Consider the following 18,357-nt stretch of genomic DNA (forward strand, 5'->3'; position numbering starts at 1 on the left):
CATGTTGCTCCCAATCTCTATGTTCAGCAGCCCATCTTCTTCGGGCCGCACAGTGGCGTGGGGTCAACGGAATGCAGACCATTGGCCTACGTGCGTAGAGCCCTCCCTCATGAAGCCGATTACGTACTGTTTGGCTGGACACCCTTCGTCCTGTTGCCAAGAGCAACCATCTTTGCAGCTGCATAGCATTCTCTGTTCTGTTTCGACGGGCTGTTAACCGGTCATCAGTTGCTGTAGTGGCGCGTGGCCGACCTTCCCTGGTTGACGTCTAACATTTCCTGTTTCTTGGAATCTTTGTTAAAACCATGTGCTTCCCTAATTGTTTTGAGCAGTGTAGTTGGGAATGTTGGAGTCTAATGGCTGAAGCCAGAAATGGGATATTTGGAAAAATATATAGAAGTTTGTTGAAATCAAAATGGTACTAGTGGTGGTCTTGTCTGTAATTCTGGAATAAAATTCTTAAACATTTGACATTAGTGTTGACACTCACAGTTAATGTGAGTGTGGTATAATTTTGAAAAAATGTAGATCACAAAAACTCCCATTCACCACAATGTCACACCTTTTTATATCTCATGAAAAAAACGAGTGTTTTCAAGCAATTTGTGAAATAGTTGACAGTATACTAGTTGCACTAATACAAATGCCTTAACAGGCAAATTGGCTAACAAGGTGGCTGAAAAAGGATGCCCGTAAGAAATAGATTTCATATATATAACTAAATCACAGCAACCCAATATAAAAGAATATATCGTGAAAAAAAAAAGGGTTTTTTTTTTTTTTGAGATTATGGTTGTCTTATTCTAAGTATGGATAGCTCTTGATTTAATACTAATATGTTTATCGTACTACTGTTTAAACGTATCGATAATGTTAGAATTCATGACCCTGGGACGTAAATTTTCTTCTATTTATTAACAACCCTATTAGAGTAAAACTCCCGGGGATGCCACAATCTGGAAGTGTCTCTTACAAAACAATACTGGTGTTCCCTTGTTGAAGTTCTTGATTGACAGTGTATTAACAACTCGTGGTCCATCTTATCCTTCCCGTTGAAAATTTTAAACATTTTGATCTTACCTCTTCCCCTCCCTACACCTTGCATTCTTTTAATTTAAACATTAATTTATTTAAGAAATCATCTTTCTTCATAGCTCAAGCCGTGTGTGCCAACAAGATTTCGATACAATAGAAATTTACTGCACAGGTACATCTTGTCAGTGCGATTAATTCAAATTGATAGAATATTTCCCATCATTTACAATGTCCATGTCTTCCAAGGAGCTATATGTAAAGAAAAAAGTATATGGCATGTGATAATTCTGGTAACATTACAACTAAAATGGCACACTAATGACGCAAGAGTTTGTCTTCAGTGACTAGTGAATCAATTTTCAACAACTAAAATGGCACACTAATGACGCAAGAGTTTGTCTTCAGTGACTAGGAATTAATTTTCATATACCATTATGGAGGTATATTCAAGAATGCATTTTGCGATGCTTGCATTTTAATACTAATATAATACAACCAATATCATAGCTGCCAAGTCTGTAAGATTTTTTTAGGAGGCTTCCAAATTTTTATTTGTTTTTCCAGACTCCCAAAAAATTCATGGTTGAAATCTCCTGAATTTTGACCGTAATTTTAAAAAAAAAATCTACTTTGCTGAGAAAGAATTTTTCCCCAAAAAAGTCAGTTCCCTTTGTCTTTCCCCTAAAATCGGGCTGCATGCATAAAATAAACTGTCACCATTGTGTTAAATCTCAAAGAAATGTTTAATTTTAACAAGAAAAAACTAAATTCACCAAACAGCGTGTCAGTGTGGCCTCTCCACAGTGGATTTGACAAGATGACTTGCATTCTGAATAACCATATGAACCGTCTAACCCATTTGTTCAATGATGATATTTTTGGCTCAATGATGATTTTTTTGGTGCCATGATTAATGTTTGAGTGTAGTAATGACAGGTGATTGGCCATGGTTATAAATTAATGTCATTTTTTAAAGGGAAAAAATTCTTAAAATATAACTTCCATTGATTAAAATGTCTTTTATTTTTAAAATCCATTTTATATTTATCTGTAAGCGGTTTTTGTATGGAGTTTGGGTTCATACGTAAATCTTCCTAATTCTCATTCTCCAATGTTAGCAGCTATGCAATATAGGTATTGCATTTTTGCTTTAGCAAGGGTTTTCAACGTTTTAGTTCATGTCAAAACTTAACCATCCTTACGAGACTTTTCTGCTGAACCCAAACATGAATATTTCTCATATATAGAGAGCATCTATGAATCATTTTACAGCTTTTGATAATGCAGAAACCCTGAAACTTTCTTTAGGAACCCCAGGTAGTGATTTTTTAATTAGCCGAGGCAATTTTTAGTTGTAGGGAGTGTTTTGCCAAAAGTTTTCGGAAAGAATAAAAATTGTTACTTTTGAAATTGGAATTATATATACATATATATAAAAATACAATTTAAAAATTGTTCTGTGTGTCTTTTCCCCCCCCCCCCCCACCACCAGTGATTATTTGGGGGAAATTAAAAAGTTTTATGTAACTTCCAATAAGAAAAATGTTGAATATGGTCAATTTGCTATAAGTTAAACATCTGTTGGAGTCAGAATATTTTAGTGTTAACATTTTCCCTCAATTCGAAGATTTTTCCCTTTAAGTTGAAGTAAAAAAGTTTTAAACAAAGTTTTTAAATTTCTCTCGGAACAAGGGAAATTTAAAAAATAGCTTGTTTAGTACTGTTTCTTTAAGCAACGTTCTCTTAATTTCCGTGATTTTTTTTTTATTTTTTTTTTGTAATGTTCCTGCATTTTGCAATAGAATTTAGCCAAAGAATTCAGCATTTTGCAATACTTTTGCAGATTTATGTGTTGGTTTGCAAAAAACAATGACTTTCTCTGGAAAGAATGACAAAAGATAGGCAGTCACACAAAAATTACTGTTTTTTTACAGTAATTAAATCTTGACATTATTTAAAATTATGACAGAATATAAGCTTTACTTTTTTATACACTCTTTATAATTTGTTTGATATATATATTATGTTAAATGTGATAAATCGGTAAAGTATGCATAATTACCAATCACCTTTAAGTTTGAATTTTCCTACATTTATCATTTTTATCAATGGTTATACATAAGTATGATATATATGGAAGAAATAATAGGAAAATATCACTCAAATTTCAACCACTTATCAGTTTTTTCTGTAGGCTATGGGATGGGTACACTGCCTGTAATTTGCGAATAAAAATTAAATGAAAATAAGTTAGGATAAAACTTATAAATTGTTATCAGCTTAGTAATGTTAGCTTTCTTTTGTTAAACATGATCAACATCACTGATGGAGTTATTACCCTAGACCAGTGATCGGCAAACTCATTAGTCAACAGAGGCAAATATCAACAGCACAACGATTGAAACTTCTTTTGAGAGCCAAATTTTTGAAACTTAAACTATATAGGTAGGTACATTGTTATCAACTTAATTAAGCTCACCTTTGCTAAAAATGTCCTCGATCTGATTGAGGTACGTTTGCTGAGGTCGACCCCATCCCCACTCGTCTTTGTATACTTGTTTCGTCTATTGCCTTTTGTTCATCCTCTCTATATATCCAAACCATCTCAACATACCTTTTCAATCCTCGACACTACATCTTCTTTCACTCCACAACGCTCCCTAAAACTAACTTAATAAACTTTACTTATTACTTTTATTAAGTTATTATTTCACTTGTTGTCTTATGGATATCTGACTCCCTTCTCTGGAAAATGTGCGGAAAACGGGTTCACTGTAAGCTCATCCGACGAGATGTTAGCCGAAGGACGTCGTCAATGAAAGAAAGCCCAAGGCGTGCCCAAGCCAATCTTGTGGGGCAGAAGCCCCAGAAACATCGGCTGGTCTCCCCTGGTGAATTGCTTCAGCAGCGATGACCGATGTTGGATGCAGAGAGGTGGCCACAGGAGAGTCGTCATGAGAAGTGGAGGCCCAGGAGCGTCATCTTCAGAGGTGTCCATTCAATGTTGGATGGAGAGAGGAGGCCTCAGTAGAGTCATGAGAGGTGGTAAGGTGGTGATCCAGGAGCATCGTCTTTAGATGTGCGGCCCCTGGTGGATCGCTTCTAGCAGTGTTGACCGATGTTGGATGGAGAGAGGAGAGCCGTCATGAGTGGTGGTGGTTCAGGAACATAGTCTTCTATGATCTCTCTTCATTGATGCCATGCGATGTTTGAGAGGACACTCTTCTCTTTTGGATGAGTGTCCAACGACTGTTTTAAGGAATGAAGACTCACTTGGAGGGGAAGGGAGTGAGAACAAAATGGCCAAAATGTGTGTCTAAACATGATTTTTCAAAAACCTGGAATTTTTGTGTGCCCGCACTTGGTACTTTCTGGAAGAGCCACACTCAAGGGGCCAAAGAGCTGCATGTGGCTCGTGAGCCGTGGTTTGCCGACCACTGCCCTAGACCTTAGTTTCCTAACCTTTTTGGTCCCATCACCCCCTTCAGAAATTTTTTCTCCCATCATCCCCCAACGAAATCTAACCCATATTATCCTATGTTAAATCCGTAGCTTATACCGCCCCCGGAACTTTTCATCGTTCCCTGGGGGCATTAATGCCCACTTTGGGAATCATTGCCCTAAACTGAAGTTTGAGCAAAATTTTCGTTATTGGTAAATTTAAGTTATTGACTATCATATTTATCAATATGAGCTAGCGATTTATATTATACATAATCACCGCTAAATTTGATGAATTTGTAAAATTTACCAAAATGGTTGGTAATTATGCATAAAAAATAATAACCAGAGCTATCACATTTACTGTATTATATACAAGCTTCATAAATTGGGTTAAGTTTTCTGTCTTTGCATATTTTTTTTATTTTTTTTTGCAAATTTCGTTATTTTTATGGAATAAAGCATATTTTCATTAAAAAAAAATTTTTTTTCCTCGCTATTCGAATTTTACTTCAGACTGGTTTTTGTGGTTCCTGTCTCTCACGAGAGCTCCTAGGGCTAGGATTTTTATGCATTAAAAATGGAACATTGTTTCTGATTGGTAAAAAATCCTTAAATTCAGGATTTTCAACCAATCAGCAATGACATTAAATTTTTGGAGCATAAAAATGCTAGCCCTTCAAGGACACTGGTATGTGGCTGTAAATAGATTAATCATCTGAATCGGTGTCGGTCATGGTAACTTGTGGGAAAAATTGTCTAAAATTGGTAAATGGGTAATTTTTTAGCATTTGTGGGAAATTTTGAGTTTTTATCAAATAAAAATAATTATTTTAATTTTGTGTGATGCTTTTCTAAAGCTAAATACTTTACTTATTATTGTTATTTTCACCTATTGATGGCAGCACATTAATTCTGAATTTGTAGGGAAAAACTTAATCGAAAGGGAAATTTTGGCTGAATGAAATTATAGTAAAATGAAGAATTTTTGTTGATACATTAATTAATGGTTCAAAACAGTTTAGACTGCATCCACACTTTTAATTGTCATATTATTTTGTTAAAAATATTGTTATTTGAGATAAGAATGAAACAAGTTTTATAGGGCTTATTCCATCTTTTAAGAGTATAAAATGCATTTTTTATAGAGCATATTTTAGAAGTTTTTAGAGCATTAAAATCCTAGCACTAATCATAAATGTGTCCTTTTCCCTAATACATTATGAATTTATAATTCTTTATAATTTGTTTCTTTTATACAAGTATCATAATTTATATGCATTCATTTCCATAATACAATGTGTACGTCTATTTTATTTCTAAATATTTTCAATAATGAAATACGATTAAATAACTTATCTTTTTGATTTTTTTTTATCCCCTATAGTTTGGCATGTTTTACTAATACAAAATTAACAATTCTTAAATAGCGAAGTTATTTTATCGTCTTTTTCTTTTTTCCACTCTTGAAATTTCTGATAAGGGTCTGCACTGGAATACTGAAATCCAACTCGAGTACCCTCAACTTGAATGAGTCGAGTTGCTCGTTCTCTCTTGCATGGCGCTACTAAAAAATGTCAGAGCCCAAGAAAATGAGTTAAATAATGTAGTGTTTAGTTCATCTCCTTATCTTCCTTTACATTATGAATCAAGGTAGGGGGACTTCACAGGCCCTTCTACAGTAAATTTATAGCATGAAAAAACAAAACAAAAAATTATCATAATTGTCCTGGGAGTTTTGTCAGCTCGCACCCTTGGAGGGGTGGCTGGTTACATCCATACAATTGAAAATAACATAGATTATTCGTTACGGTGAACTGGAATCAGATTCCTTTGTGTGTGTGTGTGTATGCATTCTACAGAATTAGAAAAGAGACCAAGAATTAATAAATGAGCCAATTACTTGTGAGTCATGAGTAATTGTTAATCTGTAAGATAAGTCAAATTCACACACACATATTGTTAATATCTATTTTTTAGTGAGTTCTGTAAGTAGTGGTAAGTTCTAGGAGAAGAGGAGCTGTATTTCGAGAGCAGACCATGTTGTTACTGTATTGAGACGAAAAAAAATGACTATCTTTGAGGTGGAAATGGAGTTCTCACTATACATCCTCCCATGTACACGTGTGTGTGACACCTATATCTATATTATTACATGCATTCCAATCGAAGTGAAATTATGGGGGTGGGGAGGCTGCATCAGGGAGCATTTCTTATAAAAATACCACAAATCTGATGCTTGGTCATTCCATCATACAAACTAGACCGACAAAAACGCAAAGAAATACTATGGAGTCATGGCTACACACACAAATGTTCATTTCGACTAGCATGCCAGTCACCAAAAGACTTGGTCATGTTGGACATTTTGTTGCCAATACGCCAATATCCTCGTATAAGGATCTCTATAAAAGTATACACATTGATCTGCTGGATACGGTGTCTCATCAGTTGCCAGACTTTAGTATCCCTGTGTGAGGAGGTCTAAGTCGAACTAATGATAACTCAAAAGTTTTTTGTTGGCCACTGCACATTTAACTTATCAAAATTTGAGTGATAAAATTTGTGCCTCACTGTTATGCTTAAAAAAAGTTTGAATGAAATGAAAATTTTGGGAGATATATCAGTGATAGTTGGAGCCCGGATTATATGCACTAAAAAAGTGGCGAAATATGCTCTCAAAATATGCACTTAAAATGCCAAAATATGCACTTAAAAAGTTACCATGCAAAAAAAAAGAAATATGCTTTTAAAATGAATATTTCTATTTTCTAGTGCATATTCATTTACAAAAAATATACTTGCATATGCAAAAACTTCCTACATATTTTTTACTTAGGCATTTTTAATTTCTAGTTTGTTGTAGCTGCTCAGCAATGAAATACCAGTAACAAAAGAATTTCGACACTATTTCTGAAAAAATTGAATGCTTTTGACATATTTCTAGAAATAACCTTAAAAATAGAACACTTGATGTTTGGAAAATACGAACATCTCTATAAAGTCACTAAATTCCACCTGCGGCAGAAAAAGCTGGTGTTATAAAAATACATTAAACCTTCCCTCTCTTAACGGACACCTCTGAGATGCGGTCACCCTTCTTTTATGGCCAAATATTTTCCCCTTGTATATTAGAAGTATGTATTTCATATCCCTGCTCAACAGTCACCCCTCTTTTACGAACAAATTTTTTTGGTTTTCCAGTGACTGCAAAAGAGAGGTTTTACTGTATTATTAGCAATATTTATTTGAAAAATTATAAAAATGTGATTACACTTGAATAAACTTTTTAAAATATGCAGTTATTCTGAAAATTCTTTTATTTTATGCATTTATATGCATTAATGTTAAAAAAAAAAGGCCAAAATATGCAAATGCATATGATCCAGGCTCTGGTGATAATTATTTTATTTTAGCAAAAATCAAATTTAACAGTAAAAACATTTTCATGACTTTTAGGAGGGCCAAAAATCTATATCATTGATGTTTCAGCTGATTTTCGTTCCCTTATATTTTCACTTCATAAATTTCTTTTAATCTAATTGAGAATTGCAAATTTTACTAATTTTTTGACTGAAGATTATATAAAGTCCATTCACACACATCAGTCACAGCCTATCTCAACTGAAAAAGATCCATCTCTCATCAGTTTGAAGAAAAATTTTATTTTTCCCCTCTACTAGCCTCTTTATTCGCACTCGTCAGGTGCAGTTCGTAAACCGATCTTAATGTTTCTGACACGAGATAGACCTGTGTGTGATTCAATTCAGTTTCTGATGCATTTGGAACATATTAATATTGGATTCTGATTGAAGTATTTTTTGCCATTGCATTATTCATCTTGGCCTAGCTTAATGCTGTCTTATGAAAGTAGATTTTAATGGATGCTTTTTTTTGGAACTTTTCTTTTATGCTTCTGCTGCTCTGAAATTTCTTTTGAGTCATTCTTGGTTATTGCATCATTAGAGGGTTATATTTGTCCCTTGCATTTGTTTGAGTGGGACTCAGTTAATTGACAGTATATGCTTTATGTTGTTTATATATGTATATATACAGTCAAACTTCGTTAATGAGTCACTCTTGGGAGAGCAAAAATATGACTTAGTAAGCGGAGTGACTTGTTAAACGGAGTAAGCCATAGCTGTACCAATTCCTGCCTGAGGACAATTGGGACTTCCAAAAAGTGACCCGGTAAGCGGAGTGACGCACACTAACCAGGTTTGACTGTATATACTAGTTACAATTCTCAGTGCTGCCTGGATTTTTTTCAATTACTGGGAGGATTGAAATTGTGACAACCATTACAAAGGAATAAATTATTATACATATTACGGGTAGCATTAAAGAAATCACAGACCATTGCAAAGGCATATGAATGTCTGAAACGAATTGCTAGGGAACCATGGAAACCAAAATAAACATTCCAAAAGTTATTGTTGAAGCTCGGAAACCATTGTTGCCTGACAGTTTTTAGCCCATTTGGGATGTTTGCCTAGCTCTGACGAACTTTTAAAGTAGCCTATCGTTGAAGTCGGGTCCCGTTTGGTATACAGTCAAATTCCGTTTTATCAAACTTCAAGAAGACTGGAGAAATCACTTCGTTATGAAGGAATTCCAAGTTTTACCATTGTTTCTATGTAAACTTATCTGGAGGATTAGAAAAGTTTTCGTTAAAGCAAGATTTTTGCTATAATGGTATTCGTTAAAATGGGATTTGACTGTGTGTGTACAATTTGGCGACGACAGAACAAAAATTTTAGATCTTTATAGGGAACATACAAGTAGAAAATCAATTTTATATAGATAGATATATGCATAAACAATTTCTCATCGTCATTGAATATTTGGTTCTGGTACAGAAAGTTCTATTCAAAGGTAAAACAAAAGTAAATTAACTTTAAATCATGGACTAGGGTTGAATACAGTATATAGGTTACTAATTCAAGTATAGGTTAGGTAATAGGTTACTACACTAATTCAGTGTTATAAAGCAGGGATTTTCAACTTTACATATTTGCCAAAACCTTTGAAAATTTTGAATATTTTATAGCATCTCCCAATTTTGAAACACTTTGGTATACTGAGAGTTGCAGTGATAAACTGGTTGACTCTTTGTTGTTGTGTGGGGTATTGTTTTCTACAGGCAGGCCCAGTAATAGTTGACCAAAGTTGGTCTTCTGTGGTTTTTCCATTTTGAGGTGTGAATGGGAGCCAGTCTTCCCCTTCAAAAAGTCTCTCCATAGCGAACATGCAGATTCATAGCACATTAATTATGAAAATTCAAGCACCTGCCAAATCACTTTTAATTTTGAAGATAAATGGAAGAATTTCAAGCTGAACACATAACATGCAAATCAATGACACTAGTAAATATAGTTAGGGATAGAAAACGTGTACATACATAAAACAATTCTGGACTGTTGTCCTCTAAATTAGGGTGCAGGTGAAAAAACATTGCTCAAGTCATTTCCTCTCCCCCCCCCACCCCACAGCTAGTCATATACTGTATAAATTAAAAAAAAACTGTTTTTCTGGACAAAATGTCCAATTTATTAAATTCCAACAAATGGAATGTTTACATGTTCATTGTCAATTTTCTATAATTGAGGACAACTATCTTACCAAGTCCATGGAGTTGACTTTTTTAGATTCATTCTCTAGTGACAGCAGTCTTGTCTTTATTGGTTTAAATACAAATTATTCACATCAAATTATACAATATCAATATAATCTATTATCAAATTATACACAAATTTCTGATCCCATTAAAAACGACTTTGATTTTTTGAAAGAGGAAAAAATACTGAGTGGAACCACGTATTGGCAAAGAAAAAACTTAAAATTTTGAATGGCAAATTTTCTTACCAATTAGCGTTAATGGGTTGAAGGCAAAGAGTTTTTATTCAAAATAATATTATTTTGATCACTTGAGTATGCGTTGTTTCTCCTCCTGTGCATTGAGGAAAAAATATATATTTACAGCACAATGTAATATGAATTGTGTAATCCTATCCCTTTTGAACACTATCACATCACATGAAAGCTGTTAAAATTGTAAAGCCATAAAAATTAACAGATAAATACTGTATTGAAAATATTATTTTCCTTTCCTTGTGACTATCTAGCTGTTTATATATTTTGCTGAAAGAAAATTTGTGCTATAGCACAATTTCCCAACAAGGGTTTTGTTATGGTATTAAACCCCCCCCCCCAATTTTTTGAAGCGCAAGTTGGAAAAAGTGGAACCTAAAACACATGGCTTCATCTCATGGTTGAATTTTTAACTGCAGTTCTAATAATATACCTGGAATATCCTAATGAGCAGTATAAAGAGGGTCTGTTGCGTGGATTTACAATTCATGAAAAAATTTAGGCTCCATCCTAATTTTTTGGGAGTTAAGAATTTTTTTTTTCATAACAAATTAATATACTTATATTTCAACTTTTTCAGGGATTGATGACCCCATTTCCAAGTTGAGAGACATGCTAATATAAATTTAAAAAAAAACCTTGTGCTGCCCTCAGACTTTTTTCAATGATAATCATGCATCAAAAATTTAGTCCCCAATCTTAATTTTTAAGTCACCATGGCGATCTGAGGCCTGGGAGTTGTTAAGTCCTGGTCTATTGTAGAAAAAATAAAGTTGCAAATGACCCTTTTCGAAATACAAATTGGTTGTAAAACATAGAACTAGAGCAGGAGGCTTCTTTGTGCCAATAAGATGAAGTCCATGGACCCCCTATGTCAATCCAATTAATTTTAACAAAAGCTGATTGTACCCTCTTTTTTTCCTCCAACCAGGTAGTTGATCTGACAGGTTGGGGGAGTCAGAAAACATGTTCTTAGTAGAAGTATAATTCATGAAGCTTTTGCAATTGTGGCTTATTGTCAAAGTAAGAGGGTTGTTATGAGCATAAGATTTTTTTTTGTTGGCATTGGGGGACACGTGACAACTTTATTATGTGTGTGTATGTTTTTTCTTGATACAAATCAATAATTTTAGACAGATCGTCGCCAAATTTTGCATACATACCAAATAGGACCCGACTTCTCATACGAGTTGGTTCTCTTGCGAGTTGAGTGGTGTCACTGTCCTGGATGCGACTGGGGGTCACCGATTTGGTAGTTCTCGTTGGCGGGTGGCTTGGGTTTTCTGAACATTGTTCAGCTGTGGTCGGGGGATTGAATGGAATGCTTGGTCTCATTTTCGGGGGGGGGGGGGCTCTTCCCATTCTTCCACTTTTTCGAGGTTTATTTCGTCCTGGACAGGAGTGTGCTGTGGGGTTTTGGAGACCATGCCTGTGGAGGGACATTGACTTGGTTGAGGAGGGGGGGGGCAGACACACGTCCTTGTTGGCGCACGGGGGCTTGAGTTGTAAGGAGAGACTTCATTTTTTAATATGTTTGCATTAGATGAACGCAGGTGTCAAGGAGATATGATTGAGTGTTCAAAATTTTCAGCGGGATGGATATGATGGACCAGGAATTATTAGTACACCGCCAATCGACTGCTTTTACAAGGGGACACCAGTATCGATTGGTGAGGGAATTTTTCTCTAATAGGGTTGTTAATAAATGGAATAGCTAACCCCCGGAGGTAGTGAATTGTAACACAATTGACACGTTTAAAAAGAAATACGATAAACATGTTGGGGTAAATCGAGAAGCTATCCATACTTAGAATAAGACAACTATAAGTATTCTTCATGGGCATTGTATAATAGTTGTATTTTATCATGTGTATATATTGTTTATAATTTCTGTGATGGTGTTTTTAATTGGGTTGCTGTATTTATTAATTATATGACATCCATATTTTTATGGGCATCTTTTTCTCAGCCACCTCGTTGAGCATTTTGCCTGTTGTGGTGGTGTATTTGTATAAGATATCTTGTAATTACCAAAATACAAATCATCAAGATGTCTTGTAAATTCTGCTGCAAAGGTTGAGAACCCCTGGACCTGAGGCATGATTTCAGTTGAGTGTTTACCACTATCTGTTTTCAAGAACAGTAATGCTTGTTAAGTATCAGCTTTTTTTTGTGGGGGGTATGTTTTGCTCTTGCAAATGGCTGGAGCAATCCTTTTCAATGAGAATCCTGCTTACTAACATTCCAGAACAATGGAAAACCACTGAAAACTAGCCTTGATTTGATTACTGCTTTAAGCAAAAGGATCAGAAAATAATTATAGATTTGATTTTAAATTACCTGAGATTAACCAGATTTATTTACTGTCAGAGTAGCTTTGTGAAAATTTCTATTGTTTCAATATAGTGAAACCTTGCTACAATGATAAATTGATCTACAACAGTATTTCTTCTCATCCGCAGACTATCTGTATATCAAGGTTTCATAGTATTAAAATTGCAAAAAAAATTACTTTCGTATTCAAACTGGTAGTTTCTCCATGCATAGCTGTTCTTAATTGCTTGTCTTAATGAAAACACACACACAAAAATGTGGTTGATTTTTTTTATGGCTAAGGGAACCTTTTGTGCCATGATTTTGAATGTAGACTATCACAATGGAATATTTCTACATGTTTAAGAAGTTAATGTTTTAAGTATTATTGATTAATTTTAGTTTAAAATTGTGTATTGTGTGATTTGAGAAATTTATTTATCATCTATCTTGAATGTTTGTTTCTCTGTGTAAGTAATAGTTTTTCCTTTTTCTGTTGTAGGTTTTCATTTCTATGAATGGTCTTGAAGAGATGCCTGTAAGTTTTGGTTTCCTGTTTCCTTTATTTTTATGTATCAAATGAAGTTATTAGACCTAGATATTGAGGTGAGTCAGAGGTACATGCACATCCAGTAATGTGGCTATAAGCATAAAGACTCTTCGCATACCCCCCCCCCTTCCCCCAATGTAACCGCACGTGCCTGTGGTAAACTTTTTCTCCTGCTTGCTTTGCACATGGCCAGACCAAAAAGTGAAGGATTTAAAAAAGGGGGGGGCATTTTTTAATTTGTTTGCTGGACCGGATGGTCACACAAACCAGAGCTTGTTTATCCTCTGATCTATATTATATTTAAAATGTTAATTTGATATATCTGTGCAAATAAATTATGTGAAATTCAGCTTGCAAATTTGCTAGTGATTGCATCAATATTTATATTAGAACCATCCATGAATGATTATATCATAGTTGTTAGCCTTGTTTTCTTAATAGGAAATCAAGCCTGTTGAGGTAGTAATAAAAATATAGCAGCCCACAACAAATGAAAAACTAGATGAAATGGTGGAATTTTTTAAATAAAACACAGTAAAGCCATCCAGATATTTCAAAGTGCTTCTGGAAATCGGTCTTGCGTCAAATAAGCAAAAATTTTAATTGTACAAGTTCAATATGAATGGTGAAAATAATGTATCTCTAATAAGAATGGTTTTTAACTTCTGCATTTAATATTTAACAAGGTAGGGGGTACCTAAACACATCAAAACACATTTGATTCAGAAGCGTTATTTACAAAATCTTAGATTAATATTGCCGAAACAAGACGCCTAAAGAAGTGAGATGTCACTGCATTGCTGATTAAAGTGATTAGAAAAAAATGTATCACAATTAATTTATTCTAATTAGTTTTTCTAAAAGAATGTGTTATAGTAGGCTTATTCCAAATCATTTATCTATTTTTGTTTCAGATGTGGGCTCCCCCTACACCACCCCAGGATGACAATGATCTATACATAGACTATAACATGGGCTTATTATATGAACAGACTCCAATGCCAGAATCTCATTTGCCACCAGTGACAGTTAAAAAAGAAGTGAAAAGAATTAAGTTAGACCCAGCAGTTCCCGGCACTTCCTGTAAGTTATTGTAGAATTTAAGTTATGAATTTAATTCATATATCCATGCATGCATGATTACTAAATTGTCTGCATAAGTTTCATATGTCTGTGTCAATGAGATGAAAATTGTCAAAAAAAAATACCATTTTACTTAACCCTTGAACTGCAGATGAAATCTTATACAATCTGCTCCCCTAATGCCACCCTTTTTTTATCACAAGTAGTATAGATATATAAATATGCCCGTCTTAGTTAACACACAGACTCCTGTGGCAGTTAAGGGGTTAATCATGATTGTATGCTTTAAATAGTGGGGTTTTTTCACCCAAAAAATTCCCAATCCCTGTATGAGTTTTTGGAAAAGACAAAAGAACACAATTTCTTTTATAAGAAAAAATATTGAGCATGATTAATGTTTATGACAATTTGATGCATAAAACTAATGAATATCAACATGAGCATCCTTTCACGTGCTTAAATGTAGCTCAAGCTAAAGAGGGTGCTCAAATTGAAACATGATAGCTTTATGTAACACAAACAACTGTCTTAAACATTAATTATGCACTGTTTGTGTTGCATTTTATGTATTATGGCGAGTTTTTCATTGTATAGAATTTTGAACTTTTTTTATTAAATTTATCAGAAAATTTTAGGCCATAGTTTTCCAAACTTTTTGTTCTATCATCCCCTTCTTCTGCAATTTTTTTCCCTCATTGCCCCCCTCCTAACTCAAGCTATACCTGTAGCTTCTATCGCCCCTGGAACAGTGTGCCCAGCAAGGGGTATACTGTTTTAGGCCATGATAGTACTTTAGTGCAAACTGCACCTTTTCTATCAATTGGTTGATTTATTATTAATTTTTAACATGTGTGCAGGAGTTCTTGCCCCCTACTTCTAATTTGGAAAATTGTAATAACAGTATGACACACATTTCACGTGTCTGAGTCCAAGGCTTTAAAATACTATTTTATTTTAGCTCAACTTTTTCTACACTCTTATTGAGCTGTTGGACTAAAAATCACAGAAAAAGTTGAAAATTTTCTTATGATGTGTTACTTTTGGAGTTTTGATCCCTTTTTGCAGAGCTATTTCTTTGTCCCATTTACCTCAAATTATCAAGAATCTACCGTACATTTGATGTTTTGATTAGCTTCTTGTGATTTCAAAAGTTTTGTGTTTTTTTCCTCACGAAATTCAGAAGTTTCTTCACTAGTAGTGCTGTTCTGAATATCAAGCTTTTTCAGAAGTTGGTACTCAAAATGACTAAAAATAAAAGTTTTCAGTTATTAAAAACGAACTACTAAAGTCACAAATGTTAAAATTTTTAGGATTTCACATATAGGTTATTATGTTGGCTAGGTAAAAGGGAGGGAGTGGATAGCCAATAGAAATTTGTTTCTCTGGTGTATAGAAATATGAGGTTGATTATTTTACCTATTTTAAACAACATTTGCATAACTTTTTTTTGCTTGAAAAATTATTATCATGCAAGATGAATAAAAATTTGAAATGTGTTTTTTTTGGTAATCTTATTTTCAGTGCCAATCGTTACAACACGCAAACAGAAAGTTCGCAAAGATGACATCACTATACCACGATCATTATTTGATCGTCCGACAGCAGCTATTCTTAAGATGAGACGAGAGGCTAAACTCCAGAGAGTTAGGGGGCTGATTGGTGGAGTTGGTCTTCATAAAACTCTTCCAAGTCTAGGTTTAAAACAAGCTGCAACCTCTGCAGGTATTGTTGTCAACAAACCAGCTTTTGAGTCTCAACAAGACAATCCAGAATGGCTTGTTCATGAAGATTGGGCATTGCTACAGGTAGCTAATATTTTATGTCTCATCCTTTCTTCAATGGTGTTGGTGTAGGTATAAATATTCAAATAGAATGAATCTTCAACTTTCAAGAGATTGAGAATCTTTAAACCATTTCCTTGATATGTGGAGTTTCAGTATAAAATGTGGGCAGAAACAATTTTTTAAAAAATATTTCTTCCTTTTTCTTTGTGATTTTCTCAATCTTATTGTATAAATGTGTTGTCTGCCCTTCATGCAGACTTTTCCTAGTGTGCGAAAAAATTATATATTTTAGAAATAAATGCAAATGTTGCATAAATCACTAAACACACATTCCTGTACTTTTTTCCCACATATATGAATAAATTTATGAGCGCAAAATACTCTGAGCACTTGTAAAATCTGCCAATTACTCAGATTATGACCAAAGATTGTTAGAATCATAAGCACAATCATTTTTATTGTACTTATTGCTTGTTTTGATTGTTCCAAGAGTTTTTTATGATTCAATTTGGCCATTATTTCTTTTTTTTTTTTCCCTTGAATATGCACTGAGATTGCAATTATATCCAGTTAATTGATCTGAAACTTCACTTTAAAACTCTTAGGTTCTAATTTTTAACAATTTTTTTAGCTTTTTCAAATTCTGGTAAAATTATTATTTCTGGAAGTTTGTACAAATAAATGCTTTTGATTTATTCTGGAACTCCTTGAATTTTATTTTAATTTCAAAGATATCAAATACAGTAATACTTCTACTTTGGTCAAACCTCATTTGTATTGTCTTATCCTAAAAGTAATTTTATTTTTAATTAGATGCACTTTGAGCAAATCTTTTCAATTCTTTGAATGGAAATTTTTTCCCCCAAGCCACATCAAGAAGATACATAGATAAGAAAGAGTAAAGAAAATGCACTCTTTTACCTCTTCCTGCTGGTGAGAGAGGGGTATTATCAGTGAAAATAATTTTCTCAACTTATATCATTGTATTTGGTGCTACACAAATTTTTCTTTGACTAGTTTTGGAATTTTTTTCTGCTGCACTGATCATATTACCATTATTTGGTTTATTTCCCAATGTCCTATTTTTCAGGTAAATGAATCAGCTATATTTAATTTGTATAGTTATAGAAAAATATTTTTTCAACGTATTTTACAGGTTATACAGGATTTACAAGGCTTGCCGTTAACTTTAACTGTAGTTCAGCCAGGTCACATACCGAATTGGGATCTTTGCGCTGATGTTGTAAATACAGTAAGTCGTGTCTATAGATCAGCAAAGCAATGCAGAAACCGATATGAGAGTGTTATTGTTCCTAGAGAAGAAGGAAAAATCCTATATGACACAAATCCAAAAAAACAGAAGAAAACTAAAGGAATTTATAAGGTAATTGATATGTTGGTTTCCATCTCTAACAGAAGCATTATCATTTTGGTTACTTTGTGATAAATGCTGAATTTTATGCATTAATTTATTTTGTTTATAGACAAAGAACAACAGACCAATGCGAACCAGCCAACTATACCTGCAAGATAACAATAGTTCATTCACATCTCTTTGCAATGTGCGATTTGATTGTCTGACCACAGTTGCAAAACGCAGGGCCCCTGTTGCAAAACCATGGCTCACACCCACTGTAAAGAATGCAAAACATGCTTCAATCTTGGTTGATGCTGGAATTAACTATGATCAACCGCTAACTCCAGTTCAAGTGGCTGCAATTAGAGCTGAGCGTATTGCGAGAGAAAAGCCCAAGTCTCAAAGTGTAAGACATCTTTTCTCTCTGTTTACCTTTTTTTTTCAACCTGTGTGTATCATAGTTGAAAATATTTTGTTTTATCCCCTCCCCCTTGTTTTTTTTTAATATGGGCTCAACTTACTATGTTATTGTCATAAGCAGTTGAATCTTATCACAAAGTTTTCAATTTTCCAAGAGGCTTTAATATTTTGCACTACCACTTCTGCCTGTACTAAAACGTATGCGAAAACTTGCTTGATGTGTCGTGCTTGTGAGAGGAGACTTGCATTTTTTATCACGATTCTACTTCGTTTCTTTGAAACATAGGTGAAAAGAAAAATAAAGGATTATATTAAATATATACATTACATACTTTTTGAAGTTGCTATGAAACTCATCATTTCAACTAATCCTAGCCTTATATATTGAATGACCAGTTTATCTTAAAAAACATTCAGACATTGAATTTTGCTTATCTGAGACCTATTATGTCGTTTAAAGGACAATTAAAATAGGAGAAAAATGTAGGCAGAGTTCAGCCATT

The 18,357-nt window shown here is 33.9% G+C and overlaps 1 protein-coding gene across 4 annotated transcripts in view; it reads left to right on the top strand.

The window, feature by feature from the left end:
• Window positions 1-18,357, top strand: part of LOC149078535 (chromatin remodeling protein domino-like) — a 152,094-nt gene that overhangs the window by 118,409 nt on the left and 15,328 nt on the right. For all 4 annotated transcript variants that reach the window (XM_089240641.1, XM_089240643.1, XM_089240644.1 and 1 more), the window contains 5 exons: window positions 13,163-13,198; window positions 14,125-14,293; window positions 15,815-16,098; window positions 17,234-17,461; window positions 17,562-17,840. In XM_089240641.1, coding sequence (XP_089096767.1) covers window positions 13,163-13,198; window positions 14,125-14,293; window positions 15,815-16,098; window positions 17,234-17,461; window positions 17,562-17,840 — 996 coding nt within the window. The remainder of the gene's footprint in view (window positions 1-13,162; window positions 13,199-14,124; window positions 14,294-15,814; window positions 16,099-17,233; window positions 17,462-17,561; window positions 17,841-18,357) is intronic.

This window comes from Pholcus phalangioides, unplaced genomic scaffold, assembly GCF_987345545.1.
Source record: "Pholcus phalangioides strain wild (caught in Gottingen) unplaced genomic scaffold, Ppha-v1.0 ptg000013l_1, whole genome shotgun sequence".
Taxonomy (NCBI): Eukaryota; Metazoa; Arthropoda; class Arachnida; order Araneae; family Pholcidae; genus Pholcus; species Pholcus phalangioides.